We start from the raw sequence: 21,250 nt of genomic DNA, 5'->3' as shown, positions 1-21,250 counted from the left end.
ACTTTGTTGTATTTTGCACAAACCAGACCGAGCCCAAGGCCGTGTCACACGAGCCTGTGTGGTACGAGTTGGACACTCAGAGCAAACGCGGCAGCACAATCATCAGTCTCTTCCCAGCTGCTCTTATTTCCTCCTGAAGAGAGCCCTCGGGTCCAAAGTCTGCCTTGGCAGCCTGTGGCTAGACCTGCACACCCTCGGCTGAGTGATAAGGCAGTTCCCACCCTGCCAGTCACAGCAGCTGGCAGGTGTGACTCGGGCCGCCCAGCGTGGCAGGGGCAGGAGCCACAGAGTTCCAAGACCACCTTGAATTCCTCTTCATTTCTTCTGAACTGATTAAAGGAAATTTCATCAGACTTGAATCACTAACAAATTTTCTATTTCTCTCTCCCTCCCTACTTGTCTCTCTGATTTTTCCCTTTTGTTGCCTTCGTTAATATCTACCAAAACCGTCCTTGTTGCCTCCCCGTCCCCTCCCCCTCTTTCCCCCTAAACGGTGGCTGCCGTGCCATGGGGCGCTTGCCCTTCTCCCTGTCCTGGGTGGGGCTGGCTCTCCCCAACGGCAGTGTGGGGATATGGTCTCCTCTGCGTGACCGTCATCTCCCTCTGCTCCCTCATGGGGGCCAGCGTGGTGCCCTTCTTGAAGAAGACCTTTTACAAGAGGCTGCTGCTCTACTTCATAGCTCTGGCGATTGGCACCCTCTACTCCAACGCCCTCTTCCAGCTCATCCCCGAGGTATGGCAAGCCAGGGCTCCTCATCCAGGAGCACACCGCCTCCTGGGGGCCGCGGGCTCAGTGGGAGGACCCGGCACTTTGATGGAAGGCAGAGAAAGGAGGTCCTTTCCTTTAGCGAAGACTTAGGCAGAGCTAGGAGAGGCACCATAGCTCAGGTTTGCGAGCTGGGTTCAGATCCCACCGTCTACAAATTGTGTGACCTTGGGCAAGTCACTTAACCTCTTTGTGCTCCTCGTAATGTACAAGGGGGAAAATAATGGACCCGACCTCATGAGGATGTCGCGAGGGTTACATGAGTTAACATTTATGAAATGCCTGGTGCCTAGGAAGTACTTTCTAACTGTTGGTGGAAAGATGTAGTGTAGTTAGGTCACGTAATGGCTCCCAATTTGGGGCTTTTGGCAGACACACTCACACCCACAAACATGTCAACAGAATCCATAGGTCGCAATAAAAAGATCGGTTCTCCTCAGTAAGGCGTTTGGAGGCAAAGGTGATCCAACTAAAATTCACATACATCAAAGGCACCTTTTTGCCCCTTCCCCCAGGTTAGTGAGAAACTGGTCCACAAAAGAGGAGGGAGCTCAGTCTTTGTGAGGTTTGGCGAGCAGCCCTGGAGAGGTTGCATCTGATTTGGTGTAATGTCTACAGGAGACCCGCTGATGACAGTAGGCGTGAGGCGTTTCACTGTAGGTGGTCTGACAGGCCTGGGCAGAGCTGCTTGGAAGCTTCAAGATGACGCCGCGTGCTTTCTGTAGCTCTTTATGTTTTCCAAGATGTGGTTCTGTGTTTTCTTAGTGGATCCTCAGCTCAACTCTTTGACAACAAAGTGATGTTTTATCCATTTATGGAATCAAGAGCCCACATCCCAGAGGCCAGGTTTATAATTCCTGAAGCCATGCTCTTCTCCTGTGCCATCCATCATGGCTTTTTGTGGAGAACTGCAAGTTGCCTATTTTCACTCCACTTTTCCCTGGAAAGTCGACCTGAGTGTGTCATTTCTGCTCTAGAAGCTGACCTTTATGTCTCTTAGAAAACTGCCCTAGTGGGTAGAGATTGTATTTCGTCCCCTTAAAACAGAAAGGAAAACCACTTTACCTTTTAAGCAGCCCAGAGTTCTGGTACTTATGGTCACTTTTATCTTAGACTTACTCCTGAGAAGGCTGGAGTTTATTCAAGAGGACTGTTTCCTGTCAGAAAACTGAGGAGGGGGTCACCGGACACTCCCAATGCCCCACCACAAGTCAGCAGTGTCCCTGAGAATGAAATTTTGATTTCTACCCCTGTGTACTTCCCAACGCATTCTGTTTTTCTCCCATAATAAGAGTTTCCAAAAAAGAACTCAAAACCAAACCCGCAGAATTAACACGTACTGCAGTAAGACGGTCCGCTCTCTTGGCTTTGTGGTCACTGGGAGGGCTGTGGTCAGGAAGATGCCACAGTTCCTAGTATTTCACTGAGGAGTGGATTTCCTCTTTTAGAAAGTACAATTACACCACTGCCTTTGTGTTTACAGGCAGATCAGCGAGAGACACAAGGTAACGATGGAAATAAACACAGTGCCTTCTCTTTACGGAATTTGCCAGCCGAGTCTGCCCTTGTAGCGCAGCGCCAGGAAGAAATGAAGAAAGAGTCCTCCTCATTAAAAGTAGAAAACCGTGTCCAGGCTGTTCTTCTTGACAGTACAGTTCTAAAGATGATCTGTCTTTTGCATCAAAAAATCAGCTAGAGAGAACCTAACAGGCCTGATGGTGGGACATTTGGGAAACATCAAAGGTTAGCTTTCGCTAGAAAGGGAACAGGTAGCCGGCAGTCATCCCAGGGAGCATGTCTCTTTCCTTTCGTACAATCAAGGAAGTGGTTAAGAGGCGAGAAGGGGACCAGTGGAAATGTTTTTATTTTCTTAAACTCATTTTCTTTTCCTGGGTCCACAGGCTTTTGGTTTCAACCCCCTGGAGGATTTTTATGTCTCCAAGTCTGCCGTGGTGTTCGGGGGCTTCTATCTTTTCTTTTTCACAGAGAAGATCTTGAAGATGCTCCTTAAGCCGAAAAATGAGGTGAGGCCCAGTTCGTAAAGGAGATGCTTCTGGGGAAAGCGTCTGTCTCCAAAATGCTTGTGTGGTAGTGGCATCGCGTCAGCAGCCCTCCAGTGGGGGCTTGGGGGGAGGACAGCCCGCGCGGCTCATGAATAGATATTTCGCCTCCTGTGGGTACTAGCAGGGGTTGAGGCGGGCCAGAGATCAAATCTGGCCTCTGTGTCTCTCACTAAGCAGTAATTTATCCCCTCTGTCTTATTCTACATTATTGTCTTAACATACTTTTGTACGTTAGGAGACGAAGGAGGGGCTGGATACGGACATGCCCTGTCTGTGAAGTTATGACAAAGAAACAGGGCCAACTATTGTCGTACAGTTCCAGAAACATACCGTTAGTGCCTAGTCTATAGTTATCCCCCACGTAGTTGCTGAATTGACTAAAGTGATCTGTTGCAAAGGAGGGGCTCTAAATACTTGGAGCTGTGCCGCCTCGCCAGAATGAGGGTGGGCCCTGCAGTCACGGCTTTGCTGTCGGTCCAGTGCCAGCCCCTCGTATTTACCTTGGTTCAGCTCTCTAACCGCTTTCCCCGGTTTCTGTGCGTGTGGCCTGCTTGCATTTTCTCTGCTGGTGGAGTTGGGGTCTTCCCCGTGCTCGGAGCGCTGACTCAGAATGGGTGCTCAGGAAGCTTGGTGGTTTTGGTGAGGGTCACGCTCACCACTCCCTGTGGTCCCTCCAGCACCATCATGGACATAGCCACTATGCTTCTGAAACGCTTCCTTCCAAGAAGGACCAGGAGGAGGGGGTGACCGAGAAGCTGCAGAATGGGGACCTGGACCACATGATTCCTCAGCACTGCAGCAGCGAGCTGGATGGCAAGGACCCTGTGATGGATGAGAAGGTCATCGTGGGCTCGCTCTCTGTCCAGGTCAGTGGGCGGGTGGGGGCGTTGAAGCAGTAATGGCCTTGGTGACTCACTCAGGTCTACCTTGACGGTCCCGAAGCCAGCCTCTGACCTGGGGGCCCTGGGGACGGGATGTTTTGTAGGACCTGCAGGCTTCCCAAAGCGCCTGTTACTGGCTGAAAGGCGTCCGCTACTCTGACATCGGCACTCTGGCCTGGATGATCACCCTGAGTGACGGCCTCCACAATTTCATCGATGGCCTGGCCATTGGCGCCTCCTTCACTGTGTCTGTTTTCCAAGGTATCAGCACGTCAGTGGCCATCCTGTGTGAGGAGTTCCCACACGAGCTAGGTGAGCGCACGCCTCCCCACCCTCGTTCCACTCTGCTGCCTCGGTCACTGACACCTGCTCCCTTCGCAGGGCCGACTCCTCCTCCCTTCAGAAAGCTTATTGTAATTAATTACTACGTTCTCTATGCGATGTGAAAGCTAACCACTGATTCTTAACAATTGAATTAATCATCGAAAATTGATCGTTGAAAGTGATGGAGTTTGTTACAGGGATGTCTGTTTCCCTTCAGCCCCACATCCTGTGGCTCAGTTTCCTCACCTGTGCAGTGGGGTTGATTACAGTACCTGCCTCATAGATTCATCATGGGGATGAAAGGGGGGAAATAGTGAAAGGGACTTCCTATGTGCCGAACACTATCCTAAGTGCTTAACACAGGTGCTTAACATAGGTTATCTCTTACATTCTGTTTAGCCTCCCAAAGGCTGAGATGCATGTTAGAAGTCTGGTGGGTGGAAGAAGTAGGTGAGCCAGGGGTTGTTGGGAGGCCCTTCGTTGTATCAGAGGGAGTGTAAAACACCTGAACTTTGGAGACTCAAGGTCAAGTCCTGGCTTTGCCATTTATTGGCTTGTGGCTTTGGGAAAATTACATAACTTCTCTCAGTCTCAGTTTTGTTTCCTAAAAGTACCACTCATTATAGTTGTGAGGAAAGAAGCTCCTCCTGTTTCACCATCAATCAAAAGAGAAATGAGGCCGTCGTTTGCCGGTTGTCTATTTTGCATTATTTTCAGCATCTCAGCTGAAAGTTTTGCAGCCAGACAGTTCCTGGACATGAAGATGAAGGGAGCCTTCGTCTTGTCAGTGCAGTCTCCTGTCTGGGGCTGTCTTGCTTTTCACCCAGACTTTATCCACAGTCTGAGCGATCTGTCCCCCTCATGCTCTCTGTCCCACGACCTAGTGTGACTCTTCCTGTCCACAGCCTCTCCTCTTTTCTCCCCGCCACAGGAGACTTTGTCATCCTGCTCAATGCTGGCATGACCCTCCAGCAAGCGCTCTTCTTCAACTTCCTTTCCGCCTGCTGCTGTTACGTGGGTCTAGCATTTGGCATCCTGGCCGGCAGCCACTTCTCTGCCAACTGGATCTTTGCGCTGGCTGGAGGAATGTTCTTGTATATTTCTCTGGCTGACATGGTAAGTGTTCCATAGTTTATGCCATGGAGACAAAACTGGACCGGGTAACTAAAGTCACTGGATGGGAGGACAGCTAAGGAGACATTAGTTTGGTTGTTTGTTTGTTTGTTTTTGTTTTTGTTTATTTTTTGTTTGTTTGTTTTTAGATTTTATTGAGGAAGGGGAACAGGACTTTATTGGGGAACAGTGTGTACTTCCAGGCCTTTTTTCCAAGTCAAGTTGTTGTCCTTTCAATCCTAGTTGTGGAGGGTGCCGTTCAGCTTCAATTTGTTGTCCTTTCAGTCTTAGTTGTGGAGGGTGCAGCTGAGCTCCAGGTCCAGTTGCCGTTTTCTAGTTGCAGGGGCACAGCCCACCATCCCTTGTGGGAGTCAAACCAGCAACCGTGTGGTTTAAAGGACGCACTCCTAGTGATTTAAAGGAGTCAGCGGCAGCTCAGCTCAAGGTGCCGTGTTCAATCTTAATTGCAGGGGGCGCAGCCCACCATCCCTTGCGGGACTCAAGGAGTTGAACTCGCAACCTTGTGGTTGAGAGCCCACTGGCCCATGTGGGAATCAAACCGGCAGCCTTTGGAGTTAGGAGCACAGAGCTCCAACTGCCTGAGCCACCGGGCTGGTCCACATTAGTTTGTTTTTGATAACAGCTTTATTGAGGAATCACTCACATACCCCACAATTCACTTATTTAAGGTATACAATTAAGTCTTTTTAAGGGGACAGTAGATTTTAAAGAGTGAAAAGCTTATGTCATTTTAAAGGGTGAAAAGCATATGTCATTAAAGAACACTGATTACTGAGCTCCAGGGTCCTGACTTACATATTTAAGTTTTACAGAACAGATATTTATAGATCAGTGAAAAACATCGTCAGCAATGTCTGGACCTATCTATATATTGTATGTACCCACTAACATGTGGTGTAACCATTTAAATAGTTTTGAGTTTGCTAGTGAAATACCTGATTTGTCACATCTTTTATATACCTCGCCTTGTTTGTTGGCATGATGTGTTCTTTGGCATGTTTTATTTTCATGAGTTATTTTCCACAGCCTTTGAAAGTAATATTTTTGATGAGATGATGAGAGTAGACCACCACGATCCAGCCTCACCTGTAGCAACATTTTAGATTCTCTCCTCTTTCGTGCAGAGCCCTCTCCATGGTTAGGATCTTTTTTGGCAGTTCTTGAATTAAAAGGCCTCCTCATTGTCACCTGCCTCGCTGGACAGCAGTGGAAGGCCTTGAGTCAGAGCTCCAACCTCTGGCCGCTTACACAATTTCTGTTTCCCAAAGAGGTGACAGTAACGTTTTGGTAGCAAAAAGACCTTTTCAAGTGTTTTTAAGGATCCCAATAAAAAGTTTATTTTTAGCAAAGCAGGTATTTTTAGCCAGCATCTAAACACATCCAGGGCCACATGCATGGATAGTACTGGCTTTACCTCGATATTTGTAAAGTACAGTTGACCCTTGAACAAAGGTTTGCACTGCACTGGTCCACGGGTATGTGGGTTTTTTCCAGTAATCACCGGTACTGTTTTCAGTCTGTGGTTGGGAATCCTCAGATGCAGAGGGCTGACTGTGCATGGTTCTGCACCCTTCTACATAGGGAACTTGAGCATCCATGAGTTTTGGTATTCACCAGGGTGTCCTAGAACCAATCCCCCATGGATCCTGAGGGACCGCTAAGGTTGTGGGGAGTCAAAAGTTACACGTGGATTTTTAACTGCACGGGAGTGAGCACTCCTAACCCCCAAGTTGTTCAAGGGTCAGCTGTAGTGGTAGCCACCTCGGAGAAAGGCTATTACATTCAAGTTCTAGAGGCTATTGCTCTTAATTTTCTTTGTAAACCAAATTTTATGTATATATATCTTAATTATATATTATATGATTATCACCCCAGTAATAATAACTATTACGATAATCATGTTATATACTAATGTTACCATTATAATATAAATATTAATATAATAAATATAGTTATTAGATATAATACCTATACTGCACTGAATTCTCCTGGACTGACAAGGTTAGGAAAGGAACTGCAACTCTCTTGTTTGTCTCTTCTTTCTCAGTTTCCTGAGATGAATGAAGTCTGCCAGGAGGATGAAAGAAAGGGCAGCATCTTCATCCCTTTTGTCATCCAGAACCTGGGCCTCTTGACAGGTTTCACCATCATGCTGCTCCTCACCATGTATTCAGGACAGATCCAGCTCGGGTAGGGCCCTGCAGGAGCCAGTGGGAATGGAAGTCGGGCCCTTGGCTGCCTGTTCCCTGGCCCTGGGACTCGGCATCCAAGAAGCACCTCCAGCGAGGCAGTTATATAAAAACTGTGACATGGACTGTATTCCTGCACTAAATGTCAGCTGTTTTGAAAATGCTCTATCCTAGTAATAAGCTGCCCTGGTGAACAATCTCCAGGTAGCACTTCTCTCCCTTTCCTCTCTCTTCTTCTCAGAGTGACTCTGGAACCTGAATGCAGCTTAGAAGACAAGCCTAACTTTTTTCTCAGCTTACCCTGGCCTCTATCTCTTTGAACCAGAGCTGAGAGATGTTGAATCTTTTGCCGCCCCATGCAGAAATAGAGGCAGCAATCGTAACCTGGTTGCAAAGGTCAGGAGCTGAATCTACATGCAGTTTGGGGCCCATGAAACTAAGTGTGTATCCTGGACCTCAAAGAGAACTGAAAGTTGGAACAGATGAGTAAGGCAAGGGGCGGGAGACCATCCTGAGTGAGAGGGGAAGTAGAACCGATGATGTGTGTCCCGTTCTGATGGTTACCGGAGCCCGCTGGGATGCTGGATGTTGTTTTTGTGGCTGCACCTGGTGTTTCCTGGCCGTCCGGCAGAGCGAGCATGTAGGTTCTGTACATTCAGTTGCCTGAACCTCCCCTTCTTTCTGAATTAACACTAACAAGAATGGAGGGCAGAGAAGGAAGACCTGCAAAAAATCGACTGGTTTTGCTGTGGTTGCCACCTCCCCTCCCCACTCCCGTCTTCGGACACTTTTTAGCCGCCTCCCTAGAAGCACATTCTGGGCACATTCACGATGCTGAGACTGGAGGGGAGACTGCACAAATTTACCTCCCCACCAACACGCGTGCTGCACAGGGGCAAGTTGACTTGCAGAATTGGAGTACAACTTGTGTTCTTTCTGACAAGGGTAATCAGAAAAGGAGGCAGTGCAGGCAGCATGTATGCTTTGCTACTTAATCGCGTAAGTGAAAGTATGAATAATAGGAACTCTTGAAATGGAAGGTCCAGAACGTAGGTTGGGCTCTGCAGGTGTCTGTGGAACAGAGGACCTACTGGTCACACGCTGTGAATGGGTTATTAAACAGCACTGTCGAGGTTACCCCCTTCGTCCCTCACCCCAAACAAGAAAGGGCGAATCCTATATGGAATCGAATACTAACTGCTCTAACTCTTCAGAAAATGGCTTGATGGGCTCGTCTGTGAGACCGCAGGCCAGCCTCAGGCACTGTGGAGCCCTCTCCTCAGAACTCTGGCTTCAAGGGGAGCTGATCTCCAGGTTCACTAGGTGAATTGATTTATTATTATCATATTGATAATGTGAGATTCTTTAGCCACTTTGGGGAGCCAGTCTCTCCAGAAGCCTTTCTTAGTGGTGCCCACAGTTGCAGCCCAGGGGCTGTGTTTGCAAACTGATTTGTGTGCATGGCTGACAGTGCTGGCTCGTTGCCAACACCTGTGAGTTTTTTCTCTTCTCACCCAGAAAGACTTTCCACTAGACAGTAATTAAAAGCAGCCTCCATTTTTTTGTTTTTCTCTTCTTGGGAAACATCCCTCAAACCAGAAGTATTCTTGAAAAGAACGTAAGCAGGAAATACTGCTGGTGATGCTTTATAAGTTTTTCTGCTTCTCTTGCCTGTTGACTGATAAATTTGAGAATGGGCTGAAGAGGAAGGAAAACAGTTATCAAGATTCTAGATTAAATATCAGGACTGACTCCTGATAGGATTATGGTCCAGTTTTACCAAAGAATCAATTCCTTGAATGTTGGCATCTAACTTTTTATTATCATTATTATGGTTACTGTTTTAAAACAATTCTTTGTCTTTTCTGTTCTGTTTTTCTCAAATTGCTTTCAGGAGCTAACAGAAAATAACAGTCAAACTTGAAGTCTTGAGAAGATGTTGCTTTCCTTAATTCACACTGATGTATTAAATTTATAGTTTTAGCATTCCCTATAGATCTGTCATTCCTTACAAATACCATTATCCTTGAAGTACAATACTAAGTTAGAGTTAGTGGGTTTCTAGTTTTAGAAGAGCTCAAAAATGTAATCTTTAACAAATTAAAAAATAAAATAATGAAATAGTAGCGTACTTCCCCTTTCTGTGCACATCTGTATTAAGAACCTTCTGTTCATAGACAGCTGCCTCCAGGGGAAATTCTCTTTGAACTGTAGTTAGTCCAGGGGCCAGTCCTGGCTGGAGCTTAGGATGGGGAAAACATTCAAATCATGCAACAGATTTGATGTTGCCATTGGCAACAGACTTGCCTTGTGAGTTGAAAATGTGGCGATTTCTTTTGGACTTTTAAGTGTTGAATTTGCTGTTTTAAGCATTTGTACATATTAGAAGTCTGAGGAGCAGTGAATTTTGAGGACTTGTTCACCCCGACATTCTCGTCTTCAACCTATCTTTCCCCAGATGGACCAGCTCCTGTTAACAATCTCAGGGGCAGTCTGTCCTGTGCTGGAGTAGTGAACCAGGAGCAGGAGTTTTGCTGGTCATCCTTGCCCTGGCTGACAGGCTGCCTTCCATCTTTGCCCCCAAAAGTCTTTTGTGTCTACTGTCAACGTGGGGCTTCACCTTGGGTTTGAAAAAAGAAGGCTTCTCTGTGTGGGTATCCTAAGACTTGTTTTTAGTAAGTCCTCTTCCAAAGAGATGGTAGTATGCCGGAAATCTGCTGAAAAATGAAAAGTTGTCTGATTTTCGCAAGAGGTTAGGTTTTTATTCATATTTCCTTTTACAGTTCTGCAGTTCCACCACAGTATTTTTTTAAAATAACTCAGGAGTTATGAGGATAAATTAGAAAAGAAAATAACTTAAGTTATATGGACTTTAAATGTTTTATTTGTAAGATTCTATAAATAAAGCTATATTCTGTAACTGTTGAATCCCAAGTGTGTGATCTTTTGCCATAACGTGGGTGCAATGAAGCCTGCTCAACACGAGATGGCGGTGGTGACTCGCTGACTTAGAAAGTTTTATTGGTCCAGCTGAACATTTGAAGATTTTAGAAGGATCCTTAAGTATCATAACATTCTCACTTTAATTTCTCTTTTATGGAGCCAGTGACTTCACTGACGTTGCATGGCAGTGTTTCCTAAGAAGAGCTTTCCATCACACTTTCCCCCTGTGTAAATCCATGATTTGAAACTTGAATAGTATATGTGGTTCATTTAAACCACATCTTCTGTATGTCTTACAGGGAAAAGTTCTTGAAATTCTAAATCTTTCCTTATTCCTGTTTAGTCGCAGGGATTTGTTGTTTTCCTTTAACAATAAAAATGAGCAGTAAGATAAAAATTGAGGCAATCTCACTACTATAAGCTACCGCATACATTAGAGACTGCCAGTGTCTATCGCTCAGTCCTTCCATTTTTTTTAAATTCAAGAATAATTAAGTGGCTCATACTGGTATTTTAAACTGCATCAACTACTATATCAGACCACCACCTGCTGGAGTTGTTCAAAATGAAATTCACTCCATCCTTTGGTTGTACCACCTCTGAAGAGCCTAGGCTGGGATGGGTGCTTCCCTGCAACACCTGTTACTGGACTGGCATTGTGATTGCTGTTGTTCTTTATACACCGAATTCATTCTTGGTGGAGCTATATCTGGTTTCTTTCTGTGATTTCAGCACCTGCGACCCAGAAAGGATGAAGGAAAAGACCAAATGAAGTGCCTGTAAGTTCACTGTTTGTGAACATGCTCCTTTTTCCACTGGCCACACTACCTGTTGTGGTTTCCTGTCTTTGGTGTTGCTTATGCCTCGTTACCTGGCCCTCCTTTATTTAGAAACAAGTTTGGGAGAGGTGACTGGCCCATGTAGAACAGCTAAGCAAAGTAAACAGGTCATTAAGAAGATTAAAACTTTGATCTTAGCCATGTCTTTGTAATACTCTTAACCAGCTAAGCCGTTGAAGACATTTTTGGTGGAAGGCAAATGACCTTCTATCGTGTAGTTTCTGCACACTCTTCTTTACCATTCAGTGATGCCGAGATCTGATTTGAGCAAAATCCATTTCAAGAGATAATAAAGACACCAAGTGTGGACATAAAACAAGGCTTTTGATGTGTGGAAAAATAAAATGCTCATCTATTTTAAAGAAGTTTGTACTCTCAATGATCTAGAGTGAAATACCTAGACTTCTGAAGAATGGTAGGTTCGAATCCCAGCAGAAGTGAATCCGTTTCATCTTTCTAGAATAAAATGAATTACATTCCATTTAAAGTAGAAGAAAAAGTAGTGGTTGGAAAAGATCCATAGGTCCTTATCAACCGTCAGCTAAGTATGTTTAGAGCTGCCAGCCAAGAAACATTTTTCTTTCCAACATCACAACCCCTTCTTCCCAGATGTCTAGTCAGCGTTTATTTTAAATGAAGGAAGGGACTACCCTTCCTGTACCAGTGTAAGAGCAATCTTTGATCCTGGCAGTGGGTGGGATTCCGAGATGGTAGAGTCAATTATAGTTAAGGAATAACCCAAAGTGTTCTGACTCTGGCAATCATAAGCCAAGAAGTGGTGCTTTTTTCCACCAGGCTCTGGACTTTTTTCTCTATCTGTGGTTTGCTTATAAATCTTTGGAACATGGAGGTTACCTAAGAATAAGCTTAGGCAGTGATCCATGTCGTTTTTTCAGACATATGCACATGTAGTTAGAAAGCTATCAGCAAATTCCTTAGTGGAGACCCCTGACAAATATTTTGGTAATTCTAAACGTGAAATGAGCTCTAAAAATATATATTGTCCTGCATTTATTACTTTCTCTTTTTGTGTGAACACATTTAAGTGGGATATTGCTGTCAGTGTGTGAGGTTGTAGAGAGACAACCAGAACGGCTTTTGCCCTGGAGTAAAAGGCTATTCAGGCCTCAGACTGGGATGTGCGGAGCAGACTGAGAAGCAGGAAGCGTGTAGGCGGCGTAGCATGTGAAGTTCTGCATACCTCCTTGGGACCACAGTACAGGACTACCCAGTCAGCAGAACAAGAATCAAATAAGGTACAACCCTGGAGTTGGGAGATGCTGAACAGGAGGGTAGTGGGCACACCCATGTCACAGCCCACCTTCAGTGTTTCCAGGTGTGGCCCACCTCCTGGCCAGACCCTCTTGTCCAGTCACCCCTATGTCCATCCTGAGCCAGGCAGGGCCCCTGTGCAGCTACTGGAGGTAGCAGAAGTCTTAAAGCAGTGGTTACCAGCAGCAGCTACCATGTGGCCATCCAAGGTCAGTGCCAGGCTCTGTGGCCCCTGCACTGGCTCTGCAGATATGTTGATGGACAGGAAGCAACCAGACCTGTTGGATACCTAGATGCAGCTATTGCCCCAGTCAGCTTCAGGATGCTTCCATCGGAAGCCACAGCTACACCTGTGGGGGCGCTAAACTGCCCCTGGCCCTCTCTTTGGAAACCAGACTTGAAGAGGAACTCTCAGCTGGCACTGGACACCTTCCCTGAGTGGTTATGGAAAGTCATCACTACAATCTCATTCGTAGCCACAAAATGGGGCCCAGCCATCAGTGGCCCCACGGCCTCCAAGATAGCCGACGAGCTTGTGATGGGGCTGGAAGGTCAAGAAGATGCATTATCATGTTGCCAGCCACATGAGATGTCCGTTCAGGTCTATGGCCACTCACTTGGGGCCCATGAGGTGACTTGCTCTTTTCTTGGTCTTGAACTTGCTCTTAGGGAAAAAGATGCTGACCAATGGTTGTCATTATCTGCCACAATAATGTCTCCATTGGTCTCCACTGCCACACCTGTGGGTCACCGCAGCTGCCCAGGTGAGTGTCCTTGGGCCCCAAAGCGAAACTTGTACTGGCCCTCATTAGAGAAAACCTGGATACGGTGACTATAGCTGTCTGCTACCACTGTGGGGCCACAGCAAGCTGAGGACCACCTGTGAATTGGTGAATTTGCCCTTCTCCCTCCCAAGACTGCCAAAGTCTTCCGTAGGGCTGTCCTGCCATAGGCCACCTGTGCTGTACTTGGAGCTGGGCCCACACACCACCACCCCGTGCGTGTGATTGTCTGGGCGTCAGGGATTGGACCTGGAAGGGCGCAGGACCCAGGCCACAGGGCACGAATGTTGCCTAGTTATTTTTAAATGCATCAAAATTTAAGAATGGCATCCAAGCCAGTTAGATGGAAATTCCTTACACAACATGATGTTAATCTTGTGAGTTTTGAGGGGAAGGAAAACAACTAATTAATAAAGGAGACTTTTTTCCCCCCTTAAAACAAAGGATTAGCTCTTTAATTATAGATGCTAGTAAGGAGGGGACCCCAAGATTCTGTATCCTCCCAGATTCTTTCAAGTGACATGTCCCCTATAACTTCTTGAGGAGGTTAATAAAACAAGTTCTTTTGAAGCCAGTGTCTGGTTGCATCCTATACTCGTGGCCCTTGAAAAGAAGTATCTCATGCTGCCAAATTCACACACTTTAAACATTTTGTAGTAATTGTCCAAATAAGGTAGCTTCCCCGCACCCCTGCTTCTTGAAAATTGTATGAGCAGGAGAGAGATTAAATGTAGATTTTTTTTTTCCTGGAAAAACTGATTTTTTTAAAAATTAAATTATTTTCTCAGTATCGGCAGTTCAGTGATGTAACTAAAAGGGTAGGTAAAATCTAAACATTAGAGATCTCAACATTGTTTTCACTTGGTTTTAAAGTGTGTTATATTTACCATGTTCCCCCGAAAATAAGATCTAGCCAGACAATCAGTTCTAATGCGTCTTTTGGAGAAAAATTAATGTAAAATCTGGTATTATATTATATGCCTGGTCTTACAATAAAATAAGACAGGGTCTTATATTAACTTTGCTCCAAAAGACGCATTAGAGCGGATTGTCCGGCTAGGTCTTATTTTCAGGGAAACACGGTATTCCTACAAATCTGTTTTTCTAATTATGCTCTACTTAGCCTAATAGAAAACTATGTTGCATTCCTTGGTTCATACATTAAAATTTTGCTTGACAACGTTCTTGATCTAGCTGATGGTAGTACTTTTTTCATTGGAAATTTTAAGGTTGCCTTATAAGCAAGTGTAAATAAGAAAGTCCTTAGAAAAGTGTTTAAGTTTGGTGCTTTTTGAAGCAAATGAAGGATTTGCTTTAAAGGATTAGCTCATTAATTATAGATGAATGAAAACCTACTAGCCCAGGGTTCTGTGTGAAAGAGCACAGGATCTTAAGTCCAAAAGAATGGATTTGTGCCCATTCCATCACCGACTGGCTATGTGAAGTCTGATATGTTTAACCCCAATGTCTTTATCTCTGAGGTGGAAACGATCATTTCTATACTATCTCCATAAGTGTAATGAGAGCTAGATGTATGAGCAAGTACGTTATAAATTGAAACTCTATAGCCGTGGTAATTAACATTTGGTTGCTTGGATTCCTTTGAGGGTCTGAAAAATACATGCTTTTCCACACACACCCCCAAAACCTTATAAATACACTCAAAACCGTAATTTCATTTACAGTTGTGAGCAGAATGGGAAGGAAACGATTTGAAGCCTTTGAACCACAGGTTCAGAACTTCTGTTTCTGACAAGAGTAAGATGGTATTCATTCATTCGACAAGTGATGGAGCTCCAACTCGGTGCCAGCTGGATCGTGACCATGGCGGTGAACAGGGCCGATGGCGGTGCTCCCCTTAAGGAGTAAGTGTAGACACAAAGAAACAAGTGCTACAGATAAATTAACTTAGGGTGGTGATGAAGTAGAGAGCGGGTGGAGTGTTGCATGCAGCTGTCAGGGAAGTCCTTTCAGGAGAAGGCATCTGAGCTGAGCCGCAAGGAATGAGGCTGCTTTGTGAAGATCTACGAGAAGAATGTTCCAAGCAAAAGAGCAAATGCAAGAGCTCAGGAGCAGAAATGAGCTTGGTCTGTTTGAGGTCAGTTTGTAGAAATTGTAGTCTATATGGTTTAAATAAGGTCGCTATGTCTGAACTGTAGTGGGCGTAGGGGATGAGCTTTGAGCTGAGTTCAAAGTAGACAGGAGTCAGACCACTTTCGGGAAAGGGGGAGATATTTTCAGCCGAGGAAAGGCAGAAATCAGATTTATGTTTTTCTTAGATTGTTGCAAAAATAATGGCGGTTTAAAAGGTTAAAAACCGCCATTACTTTTGCACCAACCTAATGGTTTAGAAAGCTCTGTTGTATGGAAAACTGGACTGTAGGGGGAGTACGAGGACAGGATATGGTGTGTGAGGGAACTAGCCTCCCCCTCCGCCTCCTTCCACTCTACATTTTTGGCCCAACTAACTTGATGAATGCCAGTGCCCTTTACCTCTGGCCCTTTATCTTACCTGCGGAATGCTGGAGCCCAGGTGTGAGAGAGGTATTAAATTCGATTCTCCTAGACTGTACTGTGTTATGCAGCTAGTAATGCCTACCACCATTTTCTCCTGCTTTGTAATGGTGCAAACAAAAGTAATAGGAAATAATGACATCTTTGAGGCTTCCCATCCTTGTCACAGGTCTCACAGTGTTGGATTCTCCCAGGAAGACCAAGGGATGGCACACTGTTAAGAGGTTTGCACACGGCCCCCAAAGTGGCCTAAATATCAGCTCTCAATACCAGGGGTGCCCCAAAAAGTGTATACACGTGACTTGTATTCATCTTTTGTTATCAGTATATACTGAGTATTACAAATTTAATACAGTTTTTTCCTTTCTTAAAATGTGCATACATTTTTTTGGCATCCTCTGTATATATTACTAGTCAGCAGAACCTTTATTAGCATTTTTTTACTTACAAGTGTCTAAAGAGATTATAAATTTGGTATCAGGCTGTTAAAAGCAGGATGTTGCTTTGGGCCATGTCCTTCCAATTACAAAAAATATTTTTTTTTGATAACATGGGTGGATTTATTTTATAAGATTTGAGTGCAAACTTAAAAACAAAAACAAAGCTCTTCATCAAGAATAAACACAAAAATCTAAGTAACAATCCTGCAATCGTGCATTTTAACAGGAAGTACAAAAATATTTTTTAAAATCTGGATTTGCTAATTCTTTCAGATCTTAAAACTATGGGGGTGGGGTGCATTGCAAGTTAATTTAATTTAAATTAAATACACTCAGAAAAATATGAATAAAATATAGTATAGTATGTGATGACCATATAGTGTGTATTGCTAATAAAAACATTTTATGTAGTGCTTTTCATATAAAATTAGAGATTATACACTATAAAATACCTTTTGTTCTGTGTAGCTATTTCAGAAATGCTCATTTTACTCTAGTTTAAAAAATATTCTACAGTTCTCTTGCCTGCATTTGACATTGAAGTTCAGTATTTAGTGGCTGCAAACAGAAACTGGAGCCAGGTTATTTTTACACAAGAGCGGAAACTAGGATTCCCTGTGCTTTTGTTAAATTAAAAGCATTCATAATTATTTCTCAGAAGAGCCGGTCGTTAATTAAATTTTCGGAAGTGCTCAGGGAGTTTCAAAAAGAAATATACCAAGTCTCACAAGCCCTGTAAGATGGAAACCTAGATTTGAAGAAATTAGTAGAAATGCCAGTTTAACATGATTCCTGGTAATTTCAAATATTTAGTCAATTCTGACCAATGCAGAAAGTAAAAGGAAAGAGAAATCAGATTCACCAATTAGGTAATAATACGAATGACCCTGGCCAGGTGGAGAGGTGTACGAGCTGAGTAAAATAGAACTCTCCAGTTGTTGCTGGGAGCTGCTAATGTGCAGATTGAAAACATCACCAACAACAACAAAGTTAAGTCTTACTCATTAAAAAACGGGGTAAGGAGCTTAGAGTTTTCTTCTTTTTATATTTCCATGGAGTGATTTTAGATGTTTTATTTTGATCAGAGAAGTCAGATAGAAAGTCCCCCGATGAATATTTAATGCTTCTGGAAATAGTCCTGGACAATAGTCCTTTGAAAAAAAAAATAGCACTTTATTTTCACCTAATTATAAAGTGATACTTTCTCACCATAGAAAATTGATAAAATACAGAAAATTAATGTTTCTTTTTTTATAAGTCATTCTTAATCATACACCATGAAATGGCTACTGTTAACCTTTCTTTTCTCTTCAGAGAATGCTCTGTGAGGGTATGCACTGTGTCGATTTTAGATCATCACTGTATCCCTACTACGCAGCACAGAGCCTGGCACAGGGAGCACATAATTAGTATTTATTGAATGAATTAACATATTAATATTTCCTTCTAATCTTTTTAGAAAAGATTTGTTTGTTTGTTAACAAAATGGGATCCATACTGTACATGATTATATTCTAGCTTTTTCACTTTCCATTATCTCCTGAGGATTTTTCTCATGATATCAAATATCTGCTAAATCTAAAATGTGATGATTTTTCATAAGGTATAATATTCCATCCAATATCATACTTCATTTAACCATTTTCCTATGCAAATGAAATCATATAGTATGTACTATTTAGAGTCTTGCTTCTTTTGTTCACCATAATGTTTTTGAGATACATCCATATGGTTGCATGTATCTCTTATTAGTTGAGCAGTATTCTATTGTTTGGATAATTATTGCTGTTGGGTAAAGTACCTAAGACTAGAATTAATGGGTCATAGTGTAGGTGTATAGTTAACTTTATAAAAAACTTCCAACCTGTTTTCCAAAGTAGTTGTAGCATTTTACTCTCCCACCAGCTGTGTAGAAGAGTTCCAGTTGCTCCCATCCTCACCAACACTTAGTATTGAGAGTCTTGAATTTTAGCTATTCTGCAGGCTAGTGCCATGGTATCTCAATATAGTTTATTTTGCATTTTCCTGATGACTAATGATGCTGACAGTCTTTTCATTGGCCATACATATATCTGCTTTGATTGATATTGCCAAATCCCTTTCCAGAGAAGTTGTGCTAATTTATAATTGTACCAAGAGTGTCACCTTTTAAAAATGTTTTCCAATTTGCTGTGTGAAAATGGCATCTTGTTTTAATTTGGATGTTTGTTACTTATGAAGTGGAATATTTTTTAATGTTCAGTACCTTATAATTTATTCTTTTATGAATGTTTTTGTTCGTGGCCTTTGCCCATACTTGTATTGTAGAGATTTTTTACTGATTAGTGAAAGTTCTTTACACTGACATAAGACACAAATATTTTCCCAGGTTTGTGCCTTTTAATTATGTTTATCTTTTTCAAGTAGTTAAACATAGCATTCTTTTGTAATTCCTTTCATTACTTTTGAGCTTAGAAAGTCCTTATCTGAATTCATTAAGTTGGTTTTAATCTGATAAATGCCCACTTGGGGGAGGGGATATCAGCATCTTGGCATCCATCAGTTCTAGAATTACCACTATTATCCAAGTGGGATAACTTCATTTTCTTCTAGATTTTTTTCTTTTACACATAACTCTTTAAAGCAGGTTCATGTTATTATGATGTTATGGAGTGGCTCCAACTTGAGATTCAAATAGTTGGTTAATTTTTCCACTACTGTTATAGAATAATCCATCTCTTCACATTGGTTTGCAATGGTTTACTAAACTTTTTGTTTTTAGCTATCCTGTTTGTGTTCTTTTTAGCATCTACTATGCTGCAGGGACCAATTTATTTTTGACCTTTAGAAGTTTGCTGTTTGATAGTGCTGTGGACCTCTGATTACTTCTTAAATGAAGAACTTCCTCAGGATATCTGAACAATTCTCTTGGGTGGAAGCCTGAAGTCAAGACCCAAAAATACATAACCGAAGTACTCCTGCCTTTCTGGGGTTGCTCTGCATGGCCTTAGGTCAAAACTCTAAGGCATAATTCAGTCTGACTCCAGTGTATATCCCCAGATCTCCTCTCAGTACATAAATCTATGTTAATGCAGATTTAGGCTTAAGGTCTATAATCTTTTAGCTAGGAGCTGTCCAAAAGAATTTTCTACTATGATAGAAATGTCCTATTCTACCATGTCCAATAAGATAGCAACTAGCCACACATAATTATTGAGCATTTGAAATGTGGCTAGTGCACTTGAGGTACTGAACATTTAAACTTTTTATTTTACATAATTTAAATGTCCATAGCCATGTATGACTTCTTATTGGCCATCACAGGAACTGTTAAAACTGGTTTGCCTATAATTTGCATATACTTGCTTGGATCTCAGTTTCTTCTCTTAAAAAAAATTTTCAATTACAGTTGACACTCGGTATTATATTAGTTTCAGGTGTCTAGCATAGTGGTTAGACATTTATATAACTTATGAAGTGATCCCCCCAATAAGTCTAGTACCCACCTGACACCATACATAGTTATTACAATATTATTGACTATATTTCCTATCCTGTACTTTATAACCCCTTGACTATTTTGTAACTGCCAATTTGTACTTCTTAATCCTTTCACCTGTTTCACCCAGCCCCCAAACCTCCTCCCATCAGGAAACCATCAGTTTGTTCTCTGTATCCATGAGTCTGTTTTTGTTTTACTTTGTTTAGATTTCACATATAAGTGAAATCATATGGTATTTGTCTTTGTGTGACTTATTTTACTTAGCATAATGCCCTCTCGGTCCATCCATGTTGTCACAAATGATGAGGTTCAATTCTTTTTTATGGCCGAGTAATATTCCGTTGTATATATGCACCACATCTTCTTTATCCAATTGTTTATTGATGGACATTTAGGTTGCTTCCATATCTTGGCTCTTATAAATAATGCTGCAATGAACATAGGGATGCATATATCTTTTTGAATTAGTGTTTTGGATTTCTTTGGACAAATACCCAGAAGTGGAATTGCTGGTTCATAAGGTAGTTTTATTTTTAATTTTTTGAGGAACCTCCACACTATTTTCCATAGTAGCGGCACCCTGGATCTGAGTTTCAATATTCTATTGTCATTACTAAAATCAAAACACATTTGACTTTCGCAGGCACTGTACTCCATGAGGGAGGACAGTCACAGTAAGACAGTTGCTGTTCTAGGCTTACAATTTAAGGAGAGAAAAGGTCCGTTTTTAACCTAAAGCTGAGCCAGATTAAGGCTCTCTAGAAAGACTTGTCCCCGTAAGTCTTCCACAGTAAGCATGTTCCACATGTAAGCATGTTCCACAGCATGCTTACGGTGTCCGACAGTAAGCATGAGGGGGGAGGCAGATAGATACTGTGTCACTGCGTCCAAGGGGGAAGAAGGAGTTGCTTCTAGCTGAGTAGGCAGGGCTTAGGGGAAGGTCAGTGCCTTTCACAGAGGAGGTGTGACCCGGGCGGGCTCCGTGGAGCTGCTGACCTCTCCTTTTTCTTAGAAGTGGAAAGAGAGGAGGCTGCAAGACCTAGGCCAGGGCCTTATCCATCCCACATGGAAAACTGAGCCCCTCGCCCCTCAACTACTGGATTCGAACTAGGGTGGACACGAAGGTCCTTCTTACCATACTTACAGCCCTCAACAAATGTGAAAACTTAAATCAGGGGTTTAAATAGGTTTGGTGAAGGGGTGTTTAAACGGTGGGTAGGAGTGGGGTCCCATCGATAGACTCCGAGAGTGGGCGGACAATCCAGAGGAAAGGGCAAGAGGCCTCCGGTGGGGAAGGTGTGAGAGGACAAGGGTTCTCTGCACGGTGACTCCAGAGTGACAGGAGGTTCGCGACTCCACTGAGCAACTGCTGGGTCGCTCCTGCGGGGTCACAAGATGGCCGCTCTATGGCTGGGCCTTGCCCTGCAGGACGTCGGGGCCCGGGCCCGGGGTTACAGGCCCGGGCAGCTGCGGGCCGCTCCGAGTCTGCTGCGGGGACGGCGGGCTGAGCAGCAGGGAGACCCAGCTGTCGGAAGCCGCAGAGGAAGGAAGCGCGCGTGCGCAGGGGCGGCCGCCGGGGCCAGGAGGAAGGGGGAAGGGGGTTCCGCGACAGCCGGGGCCGA

The 21,250-nt window shown here is 43.6% G+C and overlaps 1 protein-coding gene across 2 annotated transcripts in view; it reads left to right on the top strand.

Moving 5' to 3' along the window:
* Window positions 1–10,277, top strand: part of SLC39A14 (solute carrier family 39 member 14) — a 40,865-nt gene extending 30,588 nt beyond the window's left edge. The window contains exons 4-9 of one of the 2 annotated variants that reach the window (XM_033134112.1): window positions 564–733; window positions 2,668–2,790; window positions 3,507–3,695; window positions 3,815–4,022; window positions 4,966–5,150; window positions 7,216–10,277. In XM_033134112.1, the coding sequence (XP_032990003.1) occupies window positions 564–733; window positions 2,668–2,790; window positions 3,507–3,695; window positions 3,815–4,022; window positions 4,966–5,150; window positions 7,216–7,362 (1,022 nt within the window). In that variant the 3' untranslated portion in view covers window positions 7,363–10,277. The remainder of the gene's footprint in view (window positions 1–563; window positions 734–2,667; window positions 2,791–3,506; window positions 3,696–3,814; window positions 4,023–4,965; window positions 5,151–7,215) is intronic. The other variant, XM_033134111.1, reaches the window with a different exon arrangement.
* The last annotated feature ends 10,973 nt before the right edge of the window (window positions 10,278–21,250 follow it).

This window comes from Rhinolophus ferrumequinum, chromosome 18 (assembly GCF_004115265.2).
Source record: "Rhinolophus ferrumequinum isolate MPI-CBG mRhiFer1 chromosome 18, mRhiFer1_v1.p, whole genome shotgun sequence".
NCBI classification, from domain to species: domain Eukaryota; kingdom Metazoa; phylum Chordata; class Mammalia; order Chiroptera; family Rhinolophidae; genus Rhinolophus; species Rhinolophus ferrumequinum.
Note: the sequence above shows the minus strand (reverse complement) of the source record. Positions and strands in the feature narration are given on the sequence as shown.